Source organism: Guyanagaster necrorhizus, assembly GCF_019112545.1.
Source record: "Guyanagaster necrorhizus MCA 3950 unplaced genomic scaffold BT62scaffold_25, whole genome shotgun sequence".
Classification (NCBI taxonomy): Eukaryota; Fungi; Basidiomycota; class Agaricomycetes; order Agaricales; family Physalacriaceae; genus Guyanagaster; species Guyanagaster necrorhizus.
In genome coordinates this window covers 576,453-601,509 of record NW_025064904.1, presented here as the reverse complement: position 1 = coordinate 601,509, position 25,057 = coordinate 576,453, and the positions used below count along the sequence as shown (strand labels likewise).

General features: G+C 48.6%; 9 protein-coding genes across 9 annotated transcripts; 4 read left to right on the top strand and 5 right to left on the bottom strand.

Annotated features, from left to right (window-relative positions):
- Positions 1-191: 191 nt before the first annotated feature.
- On the bottom strand, positions 192-2,330 carry BT62DRAFT_356062 (FAD/NAD(P)-binding domain-containing protein). The gene is made up of 5 exons (XM_043180607.1): positions 2,273-2,330; positions 1,917-2,205; positions 1,255-1,868; positions 598-1,196; positions 192-542 (listed from the first exon to the last, which is right to left on the bottom strand). The coding sequence occupies exons 2-5, from the start codon at positions 2,002-2,004 to the stop codon at positions 302-304; spliced, it is 1,542 nt and encodes a 513-aa protein (XP_043036652.1). The 5' UTR covers positions 2,005-2,205; positions 2,273-2,330; the 3' UTR covers positions 192-301.
- A 308-nt stretch (positions 2,331-2,638) lies between these two features.
- Positions 2,639-4,037, bottom strand: BT62DRAFT_982285 (uncharacterized protein; the record flags this gene model as incomplete). Its single annotated transcript, XM_043189670.1, has 7 exons — positions 2,639-2,813; positions 2,867-3,014; positions 3,071-3,219; positions 3,289-3,401; positions 3,459-3,614; positions 3,684-3,855; positions 3,955-4,037. 7 exons carry the CDS (start codon positions 4,035-4,037, stop codon positions 2,639-2,641), a joined length of 996 nt encoding a protein of 331 aa, XP_043036651.1.
- A 258-nt stretch (positions 4,038-4,295) lies between these two features.
- Positions 4,296-7,628, bottom strand: BT62DRAFT_988471 (uncharacterized protein). Its single transcript, XM_043190112.1, has 13 exons — positions 7,323-7,628; positions 7,133-7,146; positions 6,937-7,078; positions 6,189-6,879; positions 6,056-6,135; positions 5,824-5,993; positions 5,674-5,767; positions 5,217-5,613; positions 5,035-5,165; positions 4,942-4,981; positions 4,787-4,883; positions 4,684-4,726; positions 4,296-4,626 (listed from the first exon to the last, which is right to left on the bottom strand). The coding sequence occupies exons 1-13, from the start codon at positions 7,424-7,426 to the stop codon at positions 4,569-4,571; spliced, it is 2,061 nt and encodes a 686-aa protein (XP_043036650.1). The 5' UTR covers positions 7,427-7,628; the 3' UTR covers positions 4,296-4,568.
- A 198-nt stretch (positions 7,629-7,826) lies between these two features.
- BT62DRAFT_1078873 (uncharacterized protein) lies at positions 7,827-10,411 on the bottom strand. Its single transcript, XM_043179427.1, has 2 exons — positions 10,289-10,411; positions 7,827-10,238 (listed from the first exon to the last, which is right to left on the bottom strand). Exon 2 carries the CDS (start codon positions 10,229-10,231, stop codon positions 7,949-7,951), a length of 2,283 nt encoding a protein of 760 aa, XP_043036649.1. The 5' UTR covers positions 10,232-10,238; positions 10,289-10,411; the 3' UTR covers positions 7,827-7,948.
- Positions 10,412-10,466: 55 nt separating this feature from the next.
- Positions 10,467-11,708, top strand: BT62DRAFT_1078872 (uncharacterized protein). The gene is made up of 6 exons (XM_043179426.1): positions 10,467-10,827; positions 10,894-11,153; positions 11,211-11,257; positions 11,306-11,377; positions 11,428-11,516; positions 11,570-11,708. The coding sequence occupies exons 1-6, from the start codon at positions 10,578-10,580 to the stop codon at positions 11,650-11,652; spliced, it is 801 nt and encodes a 266-aa protein (XP_043036648.1). The 5' UTR covers positions 10,467-10,577; the 3' UTR covers positions 11,653-11,708.
- An 830-nt stretch (positions 11,709-12,538) lies between these two features.
- BT62DRAFT_922239 (uncharacterized protein) lies at positions 12,539-14,166 on the top strand (the record flags this gene model as incomplete). The annotated part of the gene is made up of 10 exons (XM_043184386.1): positions 12,539-12,649; positions 12,776-12,859; positions 12,910-12,934; positions 12,978-13,134; positions 13,326-13,440; positions 13,470-13,634; positions 13,686-13,719; positions 13,814-13,959; positions 14,007-14,041; positions 14,100-14,166. The coding sequence occupies 10 exons, from the start codon at positions 12,539-12,541 to the stop codon at positions 14,164-14,166; spliced, it is 939 nt and encodes a 312-aa protein (XP_043036647.1).
- Positions 14,167-14,809: 643 nt separating this feature from the next.
- On the bottom strand, positions 14,810-19,297 carry BT62DRAFT_355291 (uncharacterized protein). Its single transcript, XM_043180606.1, has 23 exons — positions 18,972-19,297; positions 18,751-18,923; positions 18,627-18,697; positions 18,515-18,576; positions 18,312-18,460; positions 18,067-18,261; positions 17,917-18,018; positions 17,814-17,865; positions 17,644-17,760; positions 17,533-17,595; positions 17,429-17,481; positions 17,268-17,374; positions 17,025-17,214; positions 16,773-16,971; positions 16,694-16,706; positions 16,565-16,646; positions 16,438-16,512; positions 16,115-16,390; positions 15,874-16,062; positions 15,737-15,820; positions 15,588-15,685; positions 15,321-15,525; positions 14,810-15,260 (listed from the first exon to the last, which is right to left on the bottom strand). Exons 1-23 carry the CDS (start codon positions 19,258-19,260, stop codon positions 14,973-14,975), a joined length of 3,132 nt encoding a protein of 1,043 aa, XP_043036646.1. The 5' UTR covers positions 19,261-19,297; the 3' UTR covers positions 14,810-14,972.
- Position 19,298: 1 nt separating this feature from the next.
- Positions 19,299-21,193, top strand: BT62DRAFT_355264 (uncharacterized protein). The gene is made up of 3 exons (XM_043180605.1): positions 19,299-19,876; positions 19,934-20,960; positions 21,014-21,193. The coding sequence occupies exons 1-2, from the start codon at positions 19,566-19,568 to the stop codon at positions 20,955-20,957; spliced, it is 1,335 nt and encodes a 444-aa protein (XP_043036645.1). The 5' UTR covers positions 19,299-19,565; the 3' UTR covers positions 20,958-20,960; positions 21,014-21,193.
- Positions 21,194-21,858: 665 nt separating this feature from the next.
- On the top strand, positions 21,859-24,446 carry BT62DRAFT_954115 (glycoside hydrolase family 16 protein). The gene is made up of 7 exons (XM_043188293.1): positions 21,859-22,063; positions 22,109-22,702; positions 22,755-22,830; positions 22,885-23,006; positions 23,054-23,683; positions 23,736-23,908; positions 23,957-24,446. The coding sequence occupies exons 1-7, from the start codon at positions 21,932-21,934 to the stop codon at positions 24,045-24,047; spliced, it is 1,818 nt and encodes a 605-aa protein (XP_043036644.1). The 5' UTR covers positions 21,859-21,931; the 3' UTR covers positions 24,048-24,446.
- Positions 24,447-25,057: the final 611 nt, after the last annotated feature.

Genomic DNA, 25,057 nt, shown 5'->3' with positions numbered 1-25,057 from the left:
AATTGTCCCCTTCTTCAGGAGGAGCCCCATGTCGCTGGTCATTTTCAATGGTCTGTCCAACAGCCTCCGTAATACGCGACATGACAAGCCACCGACACCTTGACACCTACCAAAGCGTGCAGATAAAATAGTCGACAAAGGGGATAAATAGTGAAATAAACCGACACGCTGAAAGGACGAAATAGACGGTAGTGATGGTAATGGAACAAGCCAAGGAAGGGCGGTGGGACCGTGTTCAGAGTAAAAAAAAAAAAGGAGCCAAAGTATCGATGACGTCATATCAATCGAGCTTCTACGTAGTCTACTGTTGAAGACGCAGCTTTGCAGCACTAGCACCAGCTTTGCGCCCGAATACCGCACCCGCAGTCAAGCCACTACCACCAGGATAATTATTGTAAAAAAGACCTCCAACCATTTCTCCAGTGCAAAAGAGACCCGGAATGGACCGTCCAGTCTCTTCAGAAATAACTCCAGCAGTTTCGGGATCGATGGCTAAACCTCCAAATGTGAAGGTGATTCCACAGCAAACTTTGACCGCCATACTGCCATAAGAAATTGATGAATGAGAACTAGTACTCAAAATCAAAATCAGCTTACAAAGGAGACTGATTAATCGGTAAAGCCCAGTTTGACTTGGGTATGTCAAGCAGGCAGCTACTCGACTGAGTGGACAGTCCGTCTTTGACTGTGGGATCCCACTGTTGGTTGGGAAAGTCTCTCTGGTGCCGTTCAACTGCCGCATTGAAACCACTCAGTGTTCGAATAAGTGCATCCGGATTTTTCAACCCCTTGGCAGAGAGCTCACGCGCCAGGTCTTCAATGCTATTCGCCATCGTCTTGTCAACAATCCCGTCGCCATATTCTTCCTTTCTTAATGACCCAATGACTTTTGCGTCCCAGATCTGGAAAGCGATTCCCCCGGGCTGTGATAATATCGCCCGCCCAAACTTCGCATAAGTGTAATTTCGGAAGTCCTCGCCTTCGTCAGCAAACCGTACCCCGTCGGAGTTTACCATAACTCCCAGTGGGTAACCGGATTTTGTGTACTGGTTAGTTACGTCCCGTGTCCCAGCATCACTTGGAGCATCTGCATCCCAGGCAGTATTGTGGCACCCCGCCCAGTCACCTGTGATCTTACCACCTACGGCCCGGGCGAGCTGAAATCCATCGCCCGTGTTAAATGGTGTTCCCCGAACCTGGTTAGCCATAAACGTCGTTATAACCGTAAATCCGTGAACGGGCCATACGACAGACCTTGGCCCCTTCCCACTCGGGTCCCAAGTGCCTGGTTCTTAGCTCAGAGTTCGCCTCAAAGCCGCCAGCAGCGAGGATGACTGCAGACGTCTTCAGAGTGATATCAACTTCGTTCCTCCGAACGACAATTCCCGCGATCGCATTTCCTTCCCTTAGAAGTTCCATGCAAGGGGCATCAAACCAAAGCTCAACACCTGCCTTGCGTAGAGCGTCTTGATGTGCCGCTATGAGACCTTTCCCCCCGGACTTGACACTAAGGACCATTCCTCCCCAGAATTTTTGGCGTCCATCAACTTCATATGCTTGGCGATGAAAAGAGAACACAAAAGGGACTTTGACAGATTGAGCGAGCCATTGTATCGCGTCCCGTGAATTGTCAACCACTGCACTAACTAGCACAGGGTCTGCTTTGCCGTTCCCGAGCCGCATGATGTCCTCAAAGAATTGGTGACGACTGTACGGTTCCATGTCGATCCGATCGACCATCTCTGAAGTTAGATTATTTACGATAGGCGCCAAGTCTTGCAGTCCACCATGCACAGTCCTATGGGCCCCAGCAGTAAAGTAACCATTTCCCCCAACCCAAGCTGGGGGACACTTATCGACAATTAAAACTATCAAGCAAAATGAGATGTTTATCCAAAACATCAGATCGGCCTGACCTCTCTGACACCCTGCCTGTAGCGATGAAAGTGCGGCACAACTCCCCGCATGGCCTGAGCCAACAACAATACAATCAAAGTAAGTCATGAGCACGTCTGTTGTTGGAGGTGCAACTTTGCAAAAGAAGACGGGGTTGGTTTCACATCAGAAGCAGCGAACGGCATATCACGTTGTCTCGTGGCTCGTTTGTGAAAAGTTCCGGAACGAAGAAAGACCGTCCCAATGCATGCATGACCTGTATGAAGACAGTTCCTTCATCTACTGAGCCACAATCGCAAAAATCAAGAGCTAAAATGCGATGTAGTCAGTGAGCCTGATGGGTAGGCCGGCAGAGTGACGCCTATAAAGAACATGCCTTGCCGGTCAGCAAACTGTCATGATCGTCTAGTATGATCTTTCGATCCACTCGTGCATGGAAAACGGTCAGCTGAGGCACTTGCATGATGCATGATGCATCTGAAATCAGATATGGTTTGTACTTAGGCGTTGAAATCCTCCATATATCGTTCAGGTACATAGACCATCTGAGAATAACGTGGGCGATGAAGTGCTACCTCGGAACCAGCGATGTGGACAATTAATACTGCAGGTTTGATGACCTCGTTGATATTTATCGGAGATATAGAACATCCAACGTCGGCGAAACTACCTGTGCTGCAGATGAGAAAGAGACGCCTAACGAAGAAACATGGTAGATCTGAACTAGTCAAGCTACCAACAATCATGCCATATTCATCCTAGCCACGGTAGCGCCTCCTGTGTTACCATCGAAAGTTAGGAAGTTGGCGATTGGGGGTTCTCGGGCAGTAAGAGATTTCAGGATGTCCTGTGCTAACATACCGCCAACTATCGCGCAAACTGGAGAGAACTCATGACCTGCAGTCGTTGAGACTGACCTGAACGCGGTTTCAGAGGAAGATAAATGAAGAGGAAAGCAAAAGCAACTTGCTCGGCCAAGTCTCTAGGAATTGTTGTTAAAACTTGCTTGTTCACGTCCGCCGCAGCTATCATTGCGTTCGTTATAGTTTCTAATTCTTCCACCTGAGCGACACTATCGGGAAGGACTCCATTGTGTATCGACTGGAACTCCCAAAGCGCTAGAGCCGAGTATTTTCCATGAATATTGCATGATGTCACGACCAATTAAACCCACCAAGAATCATGAAAAGGACCGAAGGATTCAGTTCTTTAGTTTGCCTTTTTGTCAACGCGGACCACTTGTGACGTAGAGCATCTCGAAGAGGGGAGTACGCGGCTGTAACTTTAATGTTTTTCTGGGCAGTGTTGGGAGCAGAGCGGTCGCTGTAAATGTGCCGGCGAGATGGATAAACTTACCGGTAGAGAGATCAAGCCAGGAGAGACTGGACTCACGGAGCAATGTACTCGTGATTGAGCAGGTCGCAGAATATGTAGCCTACAACACCATAGGTACCTCCGCAATAGAATGGGATACGGAGTCGCCGACACACGTTGTTTAGACGGATCTTGTAGAGGTGGTGTTAGGATAGTAAACATTCAGAGTGTCAAAGTGAAGAGCTCACAAGACCATCTCGATCCCAATCTGTCACACACACCAAATGTACGGATCCGAGCGTTTGTTCAAGTTCTGCCTCATCAAGCAAGGTCATAGTTGTGATTGCCTCCACCGTCACGAGGGGATTGAGACTCTCAACTCTTGACTTTGCAGCAATTACTCTCTACATTACACGGTGCCCGAAGAATAGCCATCAAATTTCCGTCGAAAGACGCGAAATTGCGAAGCTTACCTTCTGACCGACATCTTCGTCTCGGAAAAAGAAACCGGCCCCAAGGTCCTCCTCAGTAACGTCTGCGTCATCTACCATGACGAGCCTGCCTACGCCGGCTAAGACGATGTTTTTGATAACTTCTGTTGCAGTGCCTTGCAATCGTACAACGAGAATCGCTGCATTACGCATCCTATCACGTCAATCAGTCTCAGAAAGTCCGACTGCAATTCTCAATTCAAAAGAAGCTCTCTGAAGGACCCCACGGGGAAACAAAATCGTAGAAATGCACCTTTGTTGGGCTTCGATTCCCCACAGACGGATTTGTCGGTCGTAGCGACTCTGTTCTTCTTCTGTGAATTCCGTAGTCGACATTGATCAAATTCTTGTATTTTAGTTGAAAAATCTGTGGAAAAAAAAAAGGAAATTATAGCAGTGCTCCTCGGAATGCTAGATGCTGAGCGGTGCGGAAGACGCTCGTCACAAAAATCACAGTCCGGGTCACAGAAATTCCCTTTTTCAGTCAGGCACCGGTCTCTTCGGCCTCGGGAACCCGAAGGCAAATTGCGATTGATGATGATCACCAACGATCACCCCTTGAATTCGAGTTGCTTTCTAAAACCAAACGGTCCCATCTATATTCAAAAATGCGCAGCAGACATAGTAACCAAGCCAACTTTTTATTTTGTCGACTAAAGGGTAGTAAGGTCAGCTGGGCTACACACAAGTAGATGATGAGTACTATTCGATAACAATGCGACAGGATGAGTTAATTAACAATACACAGTAAGCGCTGTTATGCAGCTAGAGCAATATACGAAGGGCGCGGGTATACCACAATGGGAAAGCCGAAACGATAGATACAGTTACGATTATTGTTTTTGCTGAAAGGCTGCCAGAGTTCCTTTAGCTCATCATGGCCATTCCGTCGCCACTGGACGTGCCATCCCGGTCGTCGTCAAGTCTACAAGGTACCTGTTAGTTAACCCGCATCGCAACGAGCATGTCGTTTTAGACTCACAAGTAGTTCCTCTCGATCTCAGATAAGATGCTAAGGAAATCCCCTAGATACCCAGGGTCAACACATCTTTGAAAACATAAATAATGGATGACCAATAACTAACAAAGATATGCGTGGGCGCGGGCGGCAGACGCCGGCGCTATTTCAGCTTTTCTCACTGCATCCAGCAGCGTAGATGCGACAAAGCGCACCTTATGGACCTTGAGAAAACAATTCAAAGGTTTGCAAACCCAGAGAGATCCATGAAATCTCACTTACCAAACTAGGTCCATTGGTGGCGATAGATTGAATCGGGATGCTGTACATGTAACGTCAAGTAACAAGACGCGTTTTCAATTGAACAACCCTTGCCTGTGAAGTATGCTCAGCAGTACACTAGCAACAGCCTCTCGGTCCTCGGCGACTTGGTGATCATCAATATTTCCTTGCAACGAGACGACCAGCTCATCACGGTATTGTTCAATCACAAATCGGACCAGTTGCTTGGGAAAAGAGTCAGTATTGCATACGACGCGAACAGAGTTAACTCTTACCTGAGTTACATACAAGTTCGCTTGCATGACCAAGAATGGGTTCAATGCATTCGCTCGCGAAGCATGAGGATTGTCAAAGAAATCTTTCACCTCGGCAAAGGTCGCTTGTCGGAAAACCGCACCTCCGTATTCTGGAGGGATGTGGGAAGGGGCATGTGTTTGCTTCAGTCGCAAGGGTTCAGGCGCGTGGCTTAACGCCGCAAGGATACGGCCGTGAAGTGACTGAACCTCTTCGAGCCTGGCGGTAGCAAACTGCCCTTGGGGTGGAGAGCGCTTGTCGACTCGGATACGGACCAAGATCTCCCCGAGAAGTGCGAAAATGCGGGAGGTATAGTTAAGACCCGAGACAATGGCAGTCTTGCCATGTGGTTGAGGAAGGTAAGCGCTGGGGGTGATACTACAAAATAAAACAACCGAGGAAGTTGAGTGGATCATTTTAACATACTCAAAAACTTACTATTCGTCATCTAGTTCCTTAGGGAAATGAACGGTGCAATCTTCGTCACGAAGACAGATGGGCCGTCCAAGGAGGACTGACATTGACTTGTCGGCTAAAAAATTACAAATTTATCTAATGCTCTCACACCTGACAAAGCAACGCGCTCACCTCCAAAAAGCAGCCAAAAAGTTCTCCGTCTGATCTCGCTCTCGATTGGGTCGAGGCCTTCATACGAAGCTTCTTCATGCATACGCAAAGTAACGGCGATATGCGCAGCTTCACCAAATGCTGCATGCTGCGTGGCGTCATGACCCTCACAGAAGTGATACACACAATCGCTAAAGAAAAGATCTGAATACCCAAATCATGTAAAAAAAAAAAAAGGATGAAAGGCACGAACAAATATCGAATAATAACATGCATAGAAGTTGGTGGATCGTAGGATGCTATAGAAACTTGCCGGCTAGCTTCGTGACAGGTCTGATTGCCTTTTAGTTGGAGAGCAACCAGGACCAACAGTAATGTGTACGTACCTGAGCGAGCTTCCGAACAACCGGACGATCCATTGGGACATAGGAACGGGGAACCTGAACGAGCGTTGAAGCCACAGTGGACATAACAAGGGCGAAAAAGAGCGGATCCCGCTCCTCCCGGCGGGCATGGAGGTCAGCCATGAAGGACGGTTTGTGAACGCAAGGAGTGAGTGGATACACGAAATCGAAGAAGAGTGCTATAATGAGAGATATTGTATCTCTTGGAGCAATTTCCTCCAATCTATGCGGTCGGTAATAAAACGAGAGAGGGGGTATTTGGGCTGGTGGCTGCACCGGAAGGACCTGGTGCTGTTTGTAGGACCAATTATATAAAGGATAAGTATTGAAAGAATCGGGTTGAGGAGAGTACCCCTTGGGTTCGTCCTGGGTATTAGATGTGTCAGAGAGGGAACCAGGGTAGGACGATGACACTGAGCTGGAATAGTGGGAATGATAGGTATCTGCCGCGATGGGATAGCGTGAAGGGGGTATAGGGATAGAAGGAACGGTGGGTAGTGCTGGTATCGGGGAATCCATAAACGAAGAGGGACTCTTTGGACCAAACGACGGGGACAGGAGTGACTGGGGGCTAGTCATGGCCGTCGATGACGGTGATGCGGAGCCATCTGCATCGACCTGGTTGTCAGCCGCCGCGGCCGCTGCTTGGGCTTCATGTAGCCTGCGAAGATATCTGTAGAGATACTGCTAAGTATGGCAGAGCCGAACAGCGAGGAATGACGACACCCACAGATTTGGGGGACCTCTCTTTTTAGGCTGGTATTCGTAAGTACAGGGAATTCCGAGCGATATGCAATGTTTGCATGATTGCTTCTGATCGTCGGGGTTCTCTCTAGCGCATCGAACCTTGCGCGCTCTGCAAGCATCACAGCCTTCGATATCGCATCAATAAAGGGCAAATCAAATAGGGATTACAGAATACGTACTCTGAGACTGCCGCCTAAACAACAAAGAAGAAGACGTCAGCAACGAAGATGAGACAGGAAAAAAAAGAAGAGAGCCACAACATGAACAGGACGTGTAGGAGCAAGGAGGGCAAAGCAAGGGGGGAATAGGAAGAAATGCGGGGGTGGGGCGCGGAGAAAGGTCGGTGAAACAGAGAGAAATTAGACATACTTTCTCTTGCTTTTGCTGATTTCGGCGTGTGGATCCTTGAGGAGGCCGTCGTCGGAAGGCGGGGTGGCCGAGCTCGACTCCTTCTTTGGACGGGCGACAGGCATGAGCGGCAGGAAGACACAGCGCGCAGAGAGGACAGATGGGGCCTTGAGAGGAAATGGGAAGGTATGTGCAGTGGCCGTTTTGAAGCATGCGTGTAGCACTTTGTTTGCTACTCGGGCTTTTTTTCCTCTTCTTCTTTCAATGTTATATATCAAACTGGGATCAGGCTCGTAAAGGCAATGGAAACCTAAAAATCAGCGTCCCCCGTCCGGATTGAGCACTTTTACACATATGGTTTCCAGAATATCATTCAACAAATATTGTATCACGAGTTGTTGCCTCCGTTCTCACAATAGACCGCGGTCACTGCCCCGGCCTATCTCCGGTTAATCTTTCGCAACCGGCCAGATTGAAGTTTCGCGATGCACTCTTTTGGTTTCCTCAGGCTTGCTCAACATCACTCACATCACCACCACTTTCATTGCCTCCGATCCGAGTTGCGGCTCGTGCCTACTTCCACGTGCTCCATTTTGTCCATCGTAACCTTTTCCCCCCCCCGTTTCTTGGTTACTCAAATTTTTCTATTATGTCCTATTACAATTCCTACCCGCGAGATGCCTCAGCATGAGTCTAGCCCGCCCTTCCGCCAGGGCACCTTTGCGCCAGCGAGATCGAATGTTAGAGATCAACGTACTTCGTAGCTGGCCTTGTTCGTCGTCGTCCCATTGAGCCGACCCCGATAACAGCACTTTCCAGAATCTGTAGGCAAATACCGCCAATCCCGCTTTCAACGCCGCATACACGAGAAACTTGCCTAGATGCGGCGACGACGTGATCCCCGTATGTTTCATGGCCGTGACGACCGACAAAATGCCAAGGAACTTCTTTCTCTGAACGTCAGGCGCTGCAGTGACGCTGAACGTCGCATTGGCGCGCACGAAAGACACCAGCGCTTTCTCCGTCAGCACCACCTGCATTTCGCCAAGTCGGAGGAGGAGATCCTGGAAAAGCGACAAGTCATTGTGTACGAGGGCTTGGTGAAGTACCGTGCCAAAAGTCACTCCATCGGGTTGCAAGCCTTTCTCAATCATCCTCTCGATCATCCTCGCTGCAGCGCGAGGATGTCGCTCCGCCAGTGCTCTCAACACGACATTCACGTCATAAAGATCTGGGATTTCCCTGCGTTCGAGAAGTATCTCATAGACGCTGAACACATCAGATTGCCGTCCAGCTATGAAATTGGCTCGTGCGAACGATGTCAAATTCTCGTGGCTAGCGGCTGTCAAAGGCGTATGAACCAGGGACCACTCTGCCAACACATGGTCAACGAAAGTCGCATATTCAGCGTCGCGCTCCCGAGACAGTGCAGGGTCTGGAATTCTCGTCAATTGACGGCCTTCTGGGGCTTCAAGCCGTTTTCGGAGATGTGTGAAAATGGAAACCATGCGAATCATACAAGTCGCGTTGCCGGTGACAAATGCCTTGTCTGGCCCGGTGGAGTATCGGAGCCATAACGTCCTTGCGAGATTACCAAAACCATTTTTCGCTAGTATCGCAATAAAATGAGCGCGATCCTCCACGGGCAGGTCGACATTTTGGTTTACGACGGCTCCAGCGAGAATTCGGGCCAGTCGGGACCCCGACGATTGGTTGTCAATTGATCGCAGTAGCCATAATAGAACTTTACTCGGTGGAGGCGGATATGAATGATGTTCAATGACTGAGTCTTTGTTGACCAAGCCGTACAGCTTCAAACCTAGGTCAAAAAATTCATACGTTTTGAGGGCGATGTATAACGCATGAATGATATTATCGGGAAGGGGCGAGATGAAACGGAGCTGGAAAAGGAGCTCCAGGCACTGGCCCAGTTCATGGTACCTGGCATTCTGAACACACTGGTGAACACAGTCTGCGATGAGGCGGTGCGTGGTAGGTGCAATTGCCGCCTCGAAAGCATTCGGCTGGCGGACCCCGTCGAGCAGGAGCAGCATACCAACGTTTCGCCAATCCCAATGAAACCATGCCTTCGTCAGGGTCAAGAGAACGATAACCCCGAACTCTTGAGATGCAGAAAGCTCTGGAATCGGTTGAACAAATTGCTTCTCCATTAGCGCCTGGAACACCTCCAACACCTTGTCGCGTTTGTCTGCAATCAAAAGAGCCCGAATGTAGAATCCCGATTTGCGGATAAGCTGACTTGGGCGGTACGGTATAGATGTCTTCTTGGGTGGAAGGGGATGTTCTTCAAGGTGATACATCAAGACGGGGTGTAGCATATCAAGCAGCTCCAGGTGCGCGACCGTACGGGAGGGATGCAGCTTCCCTAGAAGGCGCTCAAAGAGGCCACGGTCCGCCTTTTCCAGACCGCCAAACAACTGGTCAAGTCTCTGTACCAACGCCAGTACGTCCTCGGGGGATAGGTTGAAAAAATGACCCGATTGCGTGATAGACCGTATAACGGCCATCTGATCTCCCGTTGAGCCCTTGTAAATTTGAAGGACGTCCGATACAATTGTCTTGTACTGGTTCAGAGACAGTGGTCTGTCGTCGAGGATATCCAGGTAGGCATCAACAGGCAAAAAAGCAATGGCCTGGAGATCCTGAGTGCGCATCTGAAAATATCCATCGAGCGTGAGGTGTTTGGGTTTTCGACGCGTTTGTCGGGATATAATCGGATAGGAAGTCGTAGGATATTCGTCTGACTGGGAAGATGAAGATCGCGTGAGAGACGAAGATTGCACGCTAGGTACCGCCTGTGCAGCAGGGCTGCCTGCATTTTTTGTGTATTTTCTACACGCCACTTGGCGCGTACACGAAAGAAGGTTGTGAAAGACGACACGGCTCAATTGTCGACGACAAAGGAACATAAGTCACCTAACAGTGTTCCAGTTGACTCATTGAATAGGAATAGGACTGCAACTCACTGCATGCCGCAATCCCAGTCAAAACAAGCGCGGAAGGCACGAAAAAGCACAGTATTCCTGCTTCAGCGATGCCAGTAATCTCGACTTGTACACCGGGAACGTCGACGTCCAGCACTGGAAATTTTCGAGTAATGTGACAGTGACGTCATGTGATTTCTGTCACGCTTATGTACATAGACTATTACCAGTAATAATACTACCACGACGTAGACATTAATTTCGGACAATTTCTTTTCATCGCCCTTATTCTCGTCTCGTTGCTGGATTCTGATTGGGAGCCTGCAACGACATGGGAGCGGGACAGTCGACTTCTCAGAGCCACGCCCCATCTCGTGCTCTCCACGTTCTTCGCGTCACCCCGTCTTCGCCAGCGTCCCATACGAATATTGAGCCATTCTTTGACTTTGTCGTTGGCTTTGAAGGTGACTCGCTGTCTGCACAGAATATCGATGTAGCAGAGCTGGAGAAAATAGTGGAGAGTCATGAGGGCCGGATGCTCAACTTGTTGGTTTGGAACAGCAAAGGCCAGGAAACGCGAGGCACGTGAACTTCCTATACGCTGGATATTCTGATCTTCGAATTAATCTTCCACTTTGCGCTTGCAGTGGTCCCTATTGTTCCTTCTCGTGCATGGTCTCAGCAGCAGTCCCAGCCTCAGAGCTCCCATATTCAGCCTTCTTTGCTCGGGCTCAGCATGCGAATATGCGAGCCTGAATTCGCCCTTGACAACGTCTGGCACGTCCTCGATGTCCTTGAAGGCAGTCCTGCTGAAAGCGCCGGCTTGGTCCCGTACGGCGATTATATCACAGGCTGGTCCGGAGGCGTTCTTGGTGCCGAAAACGATTTTTATGATTTAGTCGAAGCCGTAAGCTCTTGCCTCTACTTTGTGTGGTCAGTATAATAATGCTTTCCTTCTCTGCAGCATGTTGATAAACCTCTGCGGGTCTATGTATACTCTCACGACTTTGAGTACGTGACCGTTCTAGTAATCTTCGACTCCATCTGACGTGAGTTCAGTGCTCTCAGGGAAGTCGTTCTTGTTCCTAACCGTCATTGGGGTGGCGATGGTCTCCTGGGTTGTGTGTTTGGGTCGGTTCGGGCCGTGTTGCTTTCATTTTTAGAGACTAACATACCTCTAGTTACGGCCTTCTGCATCGAATACCACCGCATTCTTCCGGCCATGTGGCAACAACACCTCCTGAAATCCAAGAAGACTACGAAGATCAAAGTCTGTTCGTTCCTGCAGATATACAGTCAGATGCGACTTATATGTCCAATCAGCATATGGGCTGGGTAGAGCCTCGGCAGGCTCAGTGGCGCCAAGACCTGTTCCCGACTCAATTCTCGCAAGACCATATTCCTAAAACGATTCCGACCATATTGGAGGAATCCGGTCCAGAATCTTCTTCTGATATGTCCCATGAGCACTCATCCCCCACCCTGTCTTCGCCATCTACACAAGTTCCGACTTCTCCTAGCCATGTAGCGTCGCGGCCGTGTTTTGGAAACTTGATTAATGGTGATTCGTCAAAATCATGATGTTACATTGTCGAAGCTCAAATTATCTACGAGAAAAGGTTCTGGAGCAATTCTTCAAACTTTCACCTCCCATTCAAGATCGGCTACGCCTGTGATAAACTCGGGCAATAGTCTTAACCGAGCGCCCACTGCAGTTGGGTACGAATGTAGCCCATATGAGAGTTCTCACGATGAGGATATAGAGACAGCATCACGGGCGAGTCTCACCAGTGTCGATTAAATTATTTTTCTCTGGGTTACATTGTTCATATTCAATAAGGACAACTGATGGAGTACAAAGTATGCAGTGAGGGCTCAGCGGACCGTTCGGAACGAGCCTCTGGTCCGCCTAATTATCGGGTTCTTGCAACGCATCCAAACGCGGTATCGTGATCGTTGTATCGCGTGCAACTAGTCTTCGAAACTACACTGTTGATAATCCTTTGCATAATGCGGCAGCAGGCGGACTGCTCCTAGGTACCTTGGGCGCCCGTATTCCATTCTTATGTCTCCAAGTGTTCTTGGCCCACGGGCCAAGCCAATGGTCACACACCACAGCAGTATGTTTAGCAACCCCCGCATCACTTGGTCGGGTTCTCTGGAAACATTTTTGAACATTAGCGAAAATAATCCGACTAACCTTTTTCCGTTTATTTATCCCCTCAGAGGTGTCCAGCCGCTTCACATATATAATGCTGACATCCATACTTTTCCAATACCATTTTTGAAGAAATGAAGCTCCTAGCGTTCATTCTGTTGGGATGTATTTCATCCGGTTTTGCATCTTTGGTGTTACAACATCGGGTTCCAACATGCTGGTCGATTCTGGCTTGCTTACAACAAGTGAGAGGTCCTTCCTATTTTCCTCAGAACCGAATTCACCTGTTGACAGTCAACACTTCAAACGGGGATATCATCTCCCTTGACTACAACGGAAAGGAATTGCAAGATTCTTCAAAATTCGCCTAGCTTAGTTCTGGCCTGGAGTCCGCGACGGTCACTTCAGCTGTCGACAACGACATCGCAGTAGTGACAATCGAGACTGACACAATCGTAGGCCGCCTTAATTGCCCTTCAATATTCCATGCTAGACTTTCCTACAGAAACATTATTACATTGTCCGGTCAGGTGTGAATACCCTCCCTGTATATTGGAACATAAGCCTCTGTAGAGCCTTCTGTCGATGAACTGCGATTCATTGCTCGTTTGTCAAAGGACGAACTTCCGAATGGAAATACCAAATCTGAAGTAAATGGCGGTACGGCCATCGAGGGTTCTGACGTCTTTGAGTTGGGCGGAGACCCGATCCAAGTTTTATTCCAGCATACGTGTGCTTGAAATGAACTTATTTAATTTGGTTCACGTCATGATGCTGCAGGTCTGCTTCATTGAGGATCAAGTTCATGTAACCGGAGATAGCGTTGGCGTCTCTTCAATTGCAACATTGTGACATCGTCTGGTGATCCATTCTTCCGAGGTCTGTTCTCTTGCCCAATGAAAGTCACTGAGTGTCCTTCAGGTATCGACAGTCAGGGAAGCACTCAACAGGAAGTTTATTTCTACACGAATTCCAAACCAACGGAGAGCTATCGTACCCGATTTTTCGGACCGTAGGGCTTGGCGTGCATTTCGAGGTATTCGCTGCTCACAAAGTCGTTTCAAGATATGCCCTGGTAATGATGAGTGGATCAGCCCCTTCAGACAACTTCGACATGAGCTTCATGAAGATCTTGGTCTTGAGGGCTACGTAGCGTCTTCGGACCGTTGTACCGTGTCTGGCACGTATTCGGAAACCTTGTCTAGTGTCGACGTGACTATTGGATTCAGTGTACGGATCCATTAACAGTTTTTCAATTATGACCTGATGTGCCACCTATAGAACGATGATGTACAATACTGGACTCCAGCATTCGGTGGATTGGCAGTCACCTCACATCGTCTTCTAATCAATAGCACCGTTTAGTGGATCTTTTTCACGAGATTCCATGAGACCCGGAACATACACAGCGGCTCTGGACCAAGGGGAGCTTGCAGCCGGGACTGCCAGTGTCACTGTGGAAGCTGGATCAAGTGCTACCTTGGAATTGTCGTCTTCCCTTGATGTCCCCGATACCATTTGGAACTTTGGTACCGTTGATGGCACTCCCTCCGGTGTATGTGTGTCTTCTCGAAGTCTGAAGAAATATAATGGTTCACCAAGTCCTTGAACGCCGATCTCATTGAAAGGATGCATCCGTGAGTATGGCCGATCATCTCCAGCAAACCCTACATTCCCAGGTCACGAATTTTCTAGGTCGGATTCGAGAATGAGCGACTGGGTTCCAGTGATGTTCACTTATCAGTTCGAGCTCGAAGTCTGATTTCCCAATGGCTCAGGTCAAAGACGTATGCGACGTGGTGATATCGTCGTCTGATGCTGATTGGAGCTTATTGACAGATAAACAATCCCACCACCATTGAGTGGACCGCGTCGTCATCCGAGATTGGTGAGAAGTGTATCAACGTCTGATTAGTATTGGAAGCTAACTTCTTTCATATCAGGGGAGCGAACTTTGCACATATGTACCACAGTAGCCTTCGCAGTTAGAAGACCGCAGATTACGGTAAATAGCTGAACCTCAAGTGCCCCTTCAGGTGAGTTTGCTTTACCTAACATGTAGGCCTCTATGATGCATGACACTGACGACTGCTAATAGCCCCAACAGCCGTCAATTCGAGAGGGTAAAGCAAGAGTTTCTGACGTAAAATTACCGATTTATACTCTGCAGTGTCACCCGTGGGACCTGGCGCGGACTCAATCAAGTTTGTGCGAGCACTTCTTGAGAACCTGACATCGAACATTCTAATGACAAGCTTTTCGTACAGACGATTTTACCATCCCTGATGCACCATATCTATCATCAGTGGTGGCTCGGGTGATGATTACCCTGGCCCTAATGTCGTCTTCGACTCGGTTGAATTATCCTGACAGTGATGGAATTAGGCCTCTTGAACCGGTACCCCGTAGAATTATACATGTTCGTTTGTGAGACTCCCCTCCTTCGAATACTTCAGTGGAATAGTATAGTCGTGCACCCGAAGGAGCGAGATACTTTCTTCTTCCAGGACAATGAGATATAGTGAATATCAGGATCAATCGAAGGTTTGAGTTTATTCTCTTAGACTGTTAGTTTCCCAGCATTGACCTAAAATCATCTTGTCCTTTGCCTGTGGCGGATGCAGCCGATGGCTTTATAGTAGTGCTAGTGCTCGACGCCACCTTGGTCGGCTGCTTTTTAGCATGCCCTAGACCCGCTCTAGGTCTCGAAGTCGCCGTCCGAGGTACAAACATCCCACCGGGTGTAGAAGCGGCGTTGCGCGCCGAAGACTTACTACCTATTGCTTCTTCAGTAATCTTCAACACATTTCCACCGAATTCTAGTGGTTCGGGTCTCAAGAGAAGTTTTCCTGCATCCTGTTTTGCAAAAAGGGACCATCAGAATCAGTGGGTGGCGTAGAAAACGAGATGAGGCACCGCAGCAGTGGCGAGCTCGACAACAGCCTCCCGCGTGTCACCAAGGACTTCGACGCGAACTACCGGAACGATCTTTTCAATTGTTTGTTGTAGTAGCCCTTCTTGGGTTTCCGTATTCTGCGGAAGGTTGTGGATGCGTACGGACCGGCTTCGCACGTCAGCGCGCCTGCCTAAACCCGACTCCGTGTCCGCGTCGGGTTTGTTTCTGTACGAGATTGTTAGCTATTTTAAACGGCTCTAAAACAACCCTTATCATTAAAGATTTACCGTTGACGAGCCTTGGCCCGGGGGTCAGACATTGTTACCGCGATGTGCCGCTTTTTCAGTTCGAAGTTGTTCGATTGCAAAGCCGCGGTTGCGTGTTCCTGTAACAGCGTCAAGGCTACTCCAAAGATCAATCTGCGTGATGAACTTACAGCATCTTTGTATTCAACGAAAGCATAGCCTTTACAATGTCCATTTTGGTCGGTGGCCATTCGAATACCCTTCACCTTACCATGCTTTAATAGAAACTCAGATTGATGAATCTTCGACCAAAATAGCCAAGACTTGCCTGTTCAAAGAGTTTGCGAAGATCATCGGAAGACGTCATCTTGTTCAGCCCCGCGACATATATCTCCTTGTTATCGGCGTCATGGTCCGTCCTGTCTTTCTTCCTTTCAGGATTTGAAATCAGGACACTGAGCGACTGATGTGGTTCAAGCTCTTTTCCGTGGAGCGAAAGGGCGGCCTCGGCGGCGGCCTAAGAAGGGCATTAGTGCATCGGGAACGGATACGGAACGACGGGAAACTACCGGTGAGGTATATTGAACGTAACAGAAGCGTCGGGTACTTTTGAACTTTTTACTCGGCCAGCGAACATCGAACATGACCCCGAACTGCACGGTATTAATCCTGCGGTCACCTTTAAGCCGCCTACTCACCTCGCCAAAAAGTTTTCGAATGTACGCATCGTCCGCACTTTCGGGGAAGTTGGTGATGTACAGGGTGGACTGCCATGCAAGGTGCACAGCAATTTCTTGCTCGTGGATTCGCTTCTTGTCTTTCGTCAACGCTGCCGCTATGCAGTCCTGGATCAAATTCAGACATGCCCAGCCGCAGGGTCTGTATCACTTACCCTTTCTGCAAACTCGACAGTAGCAACATGTCCCTCTGGCATTGATGAAATTTTGATGGCTTTGATAGTCCCACACTGAACATTCAGTCAGTGATGCTTTGTCGAAGTTGAGAAAAAGTGAAAGCACGTCTTGGAAAAGCGCACGCAAATCCTCCTCCTTTACATTTGGAGGAAGATCCGCAACGAAAACGGTGCAATTTTCCCTGTCCCTAGAAGCCTATCAGCGACATGGCTGTCAGTATCCATTAGTGCGTACCTTTTCAATGGAGCTGTGTGTTGCTCTTACAGTGATTATCAGCTCTTTCAGTGTTTCAACTCGTAAACGGTAACACTACCTGTCTTGGCTTTCTTGAGTGCTGTACCTCCATCATCGTCTTCTGATCGTCTCTTGGCACCCCTCTCGACCATGGCTGGCGGCACAGAGTCGACCTTCATAGCGTTCTCACTAGTCTCATGCGGCTGCATGGCCGCAACTTCATTCACAAACTGATCTGCAGCCATCTGTGCATATTGCCGCGAAGCCTTTTCAGCTTCCTTTCGCACCGGTCAGCGCCACATACAGACATATAACAAGAACGATTACTGACTTTGGCCCGTCGGGCGTTTACCTGAAGTCGGATTTTTTCAATGTTATCCATTGCGGCATTGATCTCTTCCACCGTTCCGTGAAAATGTTCAAACGTTACCCAAGCGTCCCATATGGCTTCCGGCCAGTCAAAGTGTTTCCTGTGCATCTCCTGAAACACTTTGCGGGCATCATCCGCGCGGTCGTTTTTTCTGTTGACATGCATGTTATTGTCACTATCAGATAGCAATCGAAATATACCCACATGAGTGCATCAGTGTACAATGTGCATGCCATGTAACTGCTTTTGTAGTGTTTCGCAGTCGCTTGCCACAGCTTTATCAGGCCATCCACCAATCCCGCGACACGATACTACAGAGAAGAATGGCTGTTCAGCGAAGACTCAGAAAATGGATAAACGCATACAATCTCGGACAGATATTTTTCAAGCCGCAACCACTGGTCGCCGTTGCTGTTCGCTGAAAAGTTAATCAGAAAATAGGAGGAAACCGTTGTGTGGTTTGTTTTACCTTTCCGCACTATATCAATTCCACTCTCCAATATCGCTATTAGCGTGGCAAATGTTTTCTCATCTGCAGAGTATCAAAGACCTGACCTAAGACGAATGAATTGTTACTAACCGCCATATCCAGCTTCGAACCATCGTTTTTCAAAACCTGCGCGCGCCAACACGACCGGGATGATTTGTTCGACCTCAGACTGGAGCAGATCCGTGCCTAGCGCCGAATTGTAGATCTCTAGCACTATTTTTAGCACACTGTAGAAAGACTTTTTGACGATAAAAACACACTAGATATGGAATCCGCTGTACTTGAACTGTCTGTTGGGTCAGATATACGTTCCTGTCAGGAGCTGCGTAAGTTACAGCACTGTGATTGAATGCTATTACCAACCAAGTACCGGATATTTCGAGCCCACACGTCCCCAGAGGCTGGTGCGCTTCTGATGGCTCTTCGCAAAACCTGTAGTTCTCCAGACTCGTCGCCGAGTGTTCTCTAGTGAAAGATTAAAGAATAAAGGAAGTACAAAGGTGACTTGCATACCACTGCGTCACAATAACCAACCCAAAATGATCTCAAAGCGTCGTCGGCACCCGCCTCACCAGCAAACTTCCGCTTTGCAGCCTCTGCGATGGCCCGCTCATAAAGGCCACTCATTACTAGCAGCTCTGGATATCTAGCTCTGTTTTCATAGGCAATATAGCTTGCATAGCTCTCCAGAGAGAAATTGGATTGGACCTGTAGCATGTTGGCTTCAATGTTGGCTAAAGATCCTTTCGAAGACATACCAATGCAGCTTCCATGGCTTCTCGTCGTTGAAAGGTTTTAACAGCTTGTGAGCGGATTTTGGTAGCAGCAACAAGGAGCGGTTCGTACTCCTGCGGTGGCTTGTGGTTCGTGGTGAACGAGGAGTATATTTGAAAGGTGTCGTCAGAGTCTACCAACGTATGTTAGATATATACACAGAGGGAAAATGGCGGCATTGACGTGCTTGAGTGAGGTTGCCGGAGGCGTTCAAGGAGGAAGCGTTGCACTCGTTCAGCAGCTTCAATTCTAGTACATACGGTTCAGCTACCAAGTGAGAATCAAGCTTGTTCAATTACCTATCTGAACCTGAAGTAGACTCCAGCACTTCAAGCTCCCAGTCCCGTTGCATATCCCATAACACATGGCTCTGGTATCTGCATGAACGGAGCATACAGACACTCAGCCTATCATAGTGCGCACCTGTGTTACATGACCCTGACCCTTCTTTACGATGCCGGACAGTGTCGTGCGGGTCCAGTCTTCCGAGAAGAGTTCGCCAAATGCATCAGGCTTTGGCTCTGTAGCTTCGCTGCCATAGTACCGTGCGTATCGTTCCAAGACGAATTCTATGTGACTTTTCAGAAGAGGAATAGCTGCAAAACGTGAATCACAAAGAACCGGCGAAGTTGAACATCGCGCACATGTATAGTCGTATTCTGCACGTTCGTACACCACCAAGAGCTCTGCTACACCATCGACGGTATCCAAATCCAAAGACGCCTTCTTGGATTCGATAAGTTCCAACCAGAGGTCGCCTCCGACTGAGTAGTAATTGGACATCATCTCGATTGCTGACTGGACTTCGGATTCCATGCCTTGCAGCGAGCGAGCGAGATTGATATGCTGAACATGAAGAGAGAAATTATAAGGCTTTTCAGATATATCGTTGAGAACGTTGGCGAGCACGTCCAGAGTCTGAGCATCGTCCATGATAGACGGACGTTAGGAGAGACACGAGCACGTGGCTCCTCTTTATCTGCTACTATTGCGGTACAGTAGTAGTACCACATAGATCCCATTTTTGCAGAATTTTGCCCATCCTCCCCTCCGTTTGTTGAAAGGTCTTCTATTTGAGCCAAGGGCTTCTCTCGCAGAATCTGGAACAAAATATCCTTGTTCGTGCAGCCGACCCTGACCATACGCCTGACCAGTGACGCCATTGCTAGTACGGCGCAATACTGTCACTAATTAATTGTTAGCTTGTTCTCGCTGTCGCTTTATCTCCTAATTCCCTTATGCGAGGCCATGCGAGGCCCCTGTTCAGCCCTGCTTTCCAGAATTGTATAGGCCAGCATTTCGACATTCCGGGGACCATGCTCTTTTGTCCAGGCCAACCGAAACCATGGTTCTCTCTTTGTTGCCGCAATGGATCTTCGCCGAGGAACGTTATTATATCTGTTTCATATATCCGAGCCACATATAACGTAGCGTCTGGCTTGACTTCTCCCACCAATCTAGTCATGGGCCTACCGATATTTAGGACGCGAGCAAAGGAACGGAACTCTGTATCAATATTTGACTCGGTAAAATCAATTCTCTCATCCTCGTGAGTTGTTCGGTATCTATATGCTCCAGGATATCTGAGGAACAGTTTACCTGGCAGATCATCCCGCATCCGGGCAAGGCGTCGATTGTCTCCAGCTTCGCCATTTGCCGTCGACCATCCTATATACCATCTTCCGGCAGAGATTCTAGCCCGCATCTTCACCTTGGGCTCCCGGTCCGACACCATGTTACCCGTGGTAGTATCGCATGTGTGCTCTGCATGGCGGTTAATCGCGCTGCGCACACCCCGCATGTGGAGGTGTATCGACATCGACTTTCGCGAAGCGATGTGGCGTGAACGAATGAGGAGAGCGAGAGCCTGTTCACTCGACGTCAGATTGCGTCTGGTCCCTGTAACAGGATCCATGTTCTTGGATTCCGACTCGGTACAATGGAGGATGTACCTGATTTTGCCGTTTGTCCATCGATGGCGGACTCTGGAGGTTTTTTTTGACCATTATTCCCCCTTCTTGTGGAATGCTGCCTTGTCAGAGTGCTGCTCTGCCAGCGGGGTACAGGCGACGTCATTGGAAGAGCTGACACTTGTGTATCCCATGAATGACGATACCAAAGAGTTTACTCTCTTTTCTGGCGTTGCACCTCGCCTTCGTCGAGCGACAGTCCATGGTATTCGGCTGACATGGCTTCCTTCATTGTTTCAGAACCTCATATCCTTACATTACACACACCATGGCTTCACGTCGGGGCCTCAAGCTGTCAAGGAAATCACTTCGATCTTGCGAGTTTCATGTCGACTGGTGGAGTTGCATATTCTATTTCCCAAGAAAGCGCACCGTTTCGTCCAGCCGGAATTGTATAATCCTTCCCCTGGCCGTCGGATCTCTCTGCTCTCTCTAGCTTTTTTGCACCTACGGGTTGAAGGCGGAGATATTCCGCTGGAACTCTCGTACTTGGCGGCTAAATTTCACACGCCGAATCTCAGATACCTCCATCTATGTGACGCAAACTATCGACAGAAACCTTATACTACCCTTCCTCTTTTTCGTCGGTTGTACACTGTACCAACGAGTCTGCAAGAAATCTACTGCGATAATGGTTGGCGCAACCCTATATATTTTTAATTTGTGAGTCTTCATTCCAATACATTGCCGCCGCGCTGCTGACCCTCGAATATCAGATATAAGATTTTTATGTATTGAACGGACCATGATGCATGAACACTAAACTCTAATGACAACAATTCCCAGCGGACACTAGTACTTGATGCATAATGAACGGTCTGATCGGTCATTGATCGAGGAGAGAGCTCCGTGTTAATGAAATAACATAACTGCTGATAAGTAAAAGATCTGTCAGATAAGTAAAGCATAGAATGCTCGCGCTATCATCGGTCTTTTGATGCAATGTCGATGCCACCTTCCACAGGCAAGTTCATTATGCGGCCCTCGCACTGGCATCATGTCCAGATCGTCTTATCACCTCATGTCTCTGTAGTTTAGCATTCTGACCTCGTCGCAGCACAAGGACGCGGAAACATTGGGCCAAGCGTTGTTCACCAAATCAGAAGGGTGGGCTGGACGTTTTCGTGTATTCAATCTACTCTGTGGTGATGATGGCCTTCCTTGGATCGCTGGAGAACCAGACGAAGGATCAAGCTGGATACACGTCAAGTGTCATAAATAAAACGAGTATAAGTACTGGGTCAGCAACATGTCAGTGCCTTGTGCTCAGGACAGTTTGCATACAACACCATCAAATCCGCCACTTTGCATTTAACCTAGGATGAAGTTGGCTACAGAGTTTGCCTTGAAAGGTATACCGGTTCAGGTGAATGCGATTGCATACACGAATCCGAGATGACCAAAGACGCTGTTGGACTGGAGGATGGTCAGAGGCGTCGTTCCGGTGCCTGCTCGTAGGGCGGGAAAAGTAGTATTGCATCACGGGTCACCGGCAGTGGCTGTGAAGGTAGCACTGTGGGAAAAATGAGCACTTATTTCTGTCACCCACTGCCATGGCACAGAATTCTGGCCGGCGAGCACCCCAGACAAGCCCTCAAGAATACGCTGCCGTTCCTCAGAGCCCTCGCACAGGCATGCCTGTCGTCTCACCTGCTTCACCAGGACTACGACCTCCTGCATCGACCTCCACCATACAGCAAGGCAGGGGCTCCATTGCACAAGGCGTTGCCAGCGGCGCCATCGGCGCAGGATACGGACCTTATTCAGTGTGTACTCAGTCTTTTCTTCTTTTCGCCGCTCATGTTTTGTAGTACAATCCTTTGAACCGCGATACTGGCCTGTACAACGGCTCACGATTTAGTGCAGCGCCTTCGGAAGTCTCATCAGTCGCGGGAGGCAATGGCGAAAAGGTGTTTCCTTCAAACACATCGACAGTCCCTCATTATCTCTGGGATAAGGATCCTGATCTCGACGATGCCCTCCACAACCCAGACCCTGTCCGGGACGCTCAAATGGACCGCTCATTTACCTTATTCTCTGCGAGAGGCTGGTTAAACGCTGGTGCCCTCTTCATCCTTGTGGTTGGACTCATCACACTTTTTGCTGGATACCCCGTCATCGTTTTTTACACCAAAGAAACTGTCACGACCTCAGGGTTCAATCTCGGTGGTATCAATGGTTCTGGCCAGGTCCCCGACCTCCCCGGCCTCCCTTCTCTCATTGACAGCGATACGCCTTCAGATGCGTATACGCGCACAGGTCAAGATGGCAAGAAGTACAATCTTGTCTTCAGTGATGAGTTTAATACGGATGGACGGACCTTTTACCCCGGTGATGATCCCTACTGGGAAGCAGCTGACTTGCATTACTGGCCTACGGGAGACCTTGAGTGGTATGACCCCAGTGTAGGTCACCTCAGGTGCCTAAATTTGTGAACACTGATAGTGATCTATTTAGGGCGCCATTACCGAAAACGGGAAGCTTGTATTGACACTCAGCGAGGAGGATGTTCACGATCTCAACTTCAAAAGTGGTGAGTCACAGGTGTGCGCCTGAGGATCCGAACAAATTACCTACCTTATTTCAGGCATGATTACATCGTGGAACAAGTTTTGCTTCATGACGGGTTACGTCGAGGTTTCCGTCAGCATACCTGGAAGCTCAACAGTCCCTGGTTTCTGGCCTGGTGCATGGACCATGGGCAACTTGGTACGTTTCTTTACCATTTTATGACTCATGTTAATAATGTATACTAGGGACGAGCAGGCTATGGCGCCACGACAGATGGTATGTGGCCTTACAGCTACGATACATGCGACCTTGGAACCTTCCCGAATCAAACAACTGCAGATGGCGAACCCGCCGCGGCCCTCACGGGTTCTAATTATGGGGGAGCTCTTAGCTACCTACCCGGCCAGCGAGTGTCTGCTTGTACATGCAGTGGAGGGGACCATCCCGGTCCAAGCGTAGATGTGGGCCGCGGGGTTCCCGAAATCGATATCCTCGAACATCAAATTGACGTCGACATATGGCAAGGAGAAGTGTCGCAGAGTTTCCAGATCGCACCCTTCAACTACCAGTATAGCTTCGTTAACACCACACCAGCTACTACCGTCACTAATGATACGATCACCTCTTTCAACCCGTACAAAGGTGGAACGTACCAGCAAGCCATCTCTGCGTTGACCCTCATTGACCCTACACACTACAATGACGTGGCATACGGAACATATGGGTATGAGTGGTGGTCAGATCCTGACAACCGGGATGATGGCTATATACAATGGTATAGTGGAGGCGTAGAGTCATGGCAGATCACGGCTGCTACCATCGGGCCCGATACGACAGTGGAAGTCAGTCAGCGCCTCATACCCGAGGAACCAATGGTAAGCGCACCGTACCTCCTCACCGCCAGCGAAATCTGACGCAGTCTCCAAGTACTTGATTCTTAACCTGGGAATGTCACCAAACTTCCAGGCAGCTGACTACAAGCACTTGGTCTTTCCAGGCAAAATGTATATCGACTATATACGGGTATATCAACGTTCAGGGACGAAGAATGCTGTGACATGCAATCCTTCAACGCGGCCTACGCAAGATTACATTAACAAGTATGTATTCCGTCAAAGCTCTAGAGCTCTTCTCTTATTCTATTCCAGCCATATTGATGCATATACAAACCCCAATTACACAACATGGACAGATGCTGGATATGACTTCCCTCGAAATTCTCTGTACGACGGTTGTTAAAATCCGATGCCCTTTCGTCGTCAACGCCACATTATCATTCTACTCCGAGCACTATATCTACACGCGACGTTTTGGCTGAAGCACAAGACGAACTTTGCATAATGATTTGTTATACCACATAGCTATTCACGATCCAACCCACACGATGCTAGGCTTCATGACGCCTCCGCTGTATTCGACACACCACAGGTTAAAGGACCTACATATTTATTTCCCATGTTTGATTATACTTAGTAAAGTTAAGCTTTCGGACACTTTGGCATTATACATACACTCGTTTGGATTTTCAGAGGTTGGATTCAGGCAGTAAAATTGATTGGGGTGTTCAGACCATTAAAGTATTTTTGGGATCCGAATCGCGAGGCGAAGGATGAATGCCATTTTAATGTTGATGGGGATCAGTCGAAGCCTGGTCGTCAAATTGTTGTCCCTGCCAGAATTCAAGACATCGACGTCGTAGGTTAAAGTATTTCTCCACCTTTGACTCGATTCTATCAAGTCTTGTTGCTACCCAACACCATGGCACAGTACTTTCCGTTGATTGTTGCATTGCAAGTTGATACGTCTGGAACAACAACCTCATCTCTTTCCCACGCGTACATGCAGTCCTCCCCCCATTATGATGAATTTGCTTTTCAAGTTTAAGGACTTTACTTGCGAGGGGTTACGAATGTTATACTGGGCATTTTATATACGGACAGCCGGTTACTTGTTAACAGTCAAGTCTATTGTCTCCGAATGCCTCAACCTTGAAGCTTGAGGCGTTGGATTCCACGCTGTTTCACGGCTCTGACGGTACCATTAGATTGGAGCCATCCTACTATGTGCGACCACCACCGCATTACTCCTTTCGCGTACCCGGTTTTATGGAAGACTTTTCTCCACCGGGCTCGCATAAGTGATGTTGTGAAATCATAATTGGCAACCCGTGTGTTTTTTTCGCCTTTCCGTAGCTACTAGCTAGCTATGATTAACCGAATTCAATGATTATATCTTCTCCTGAGTCCTCT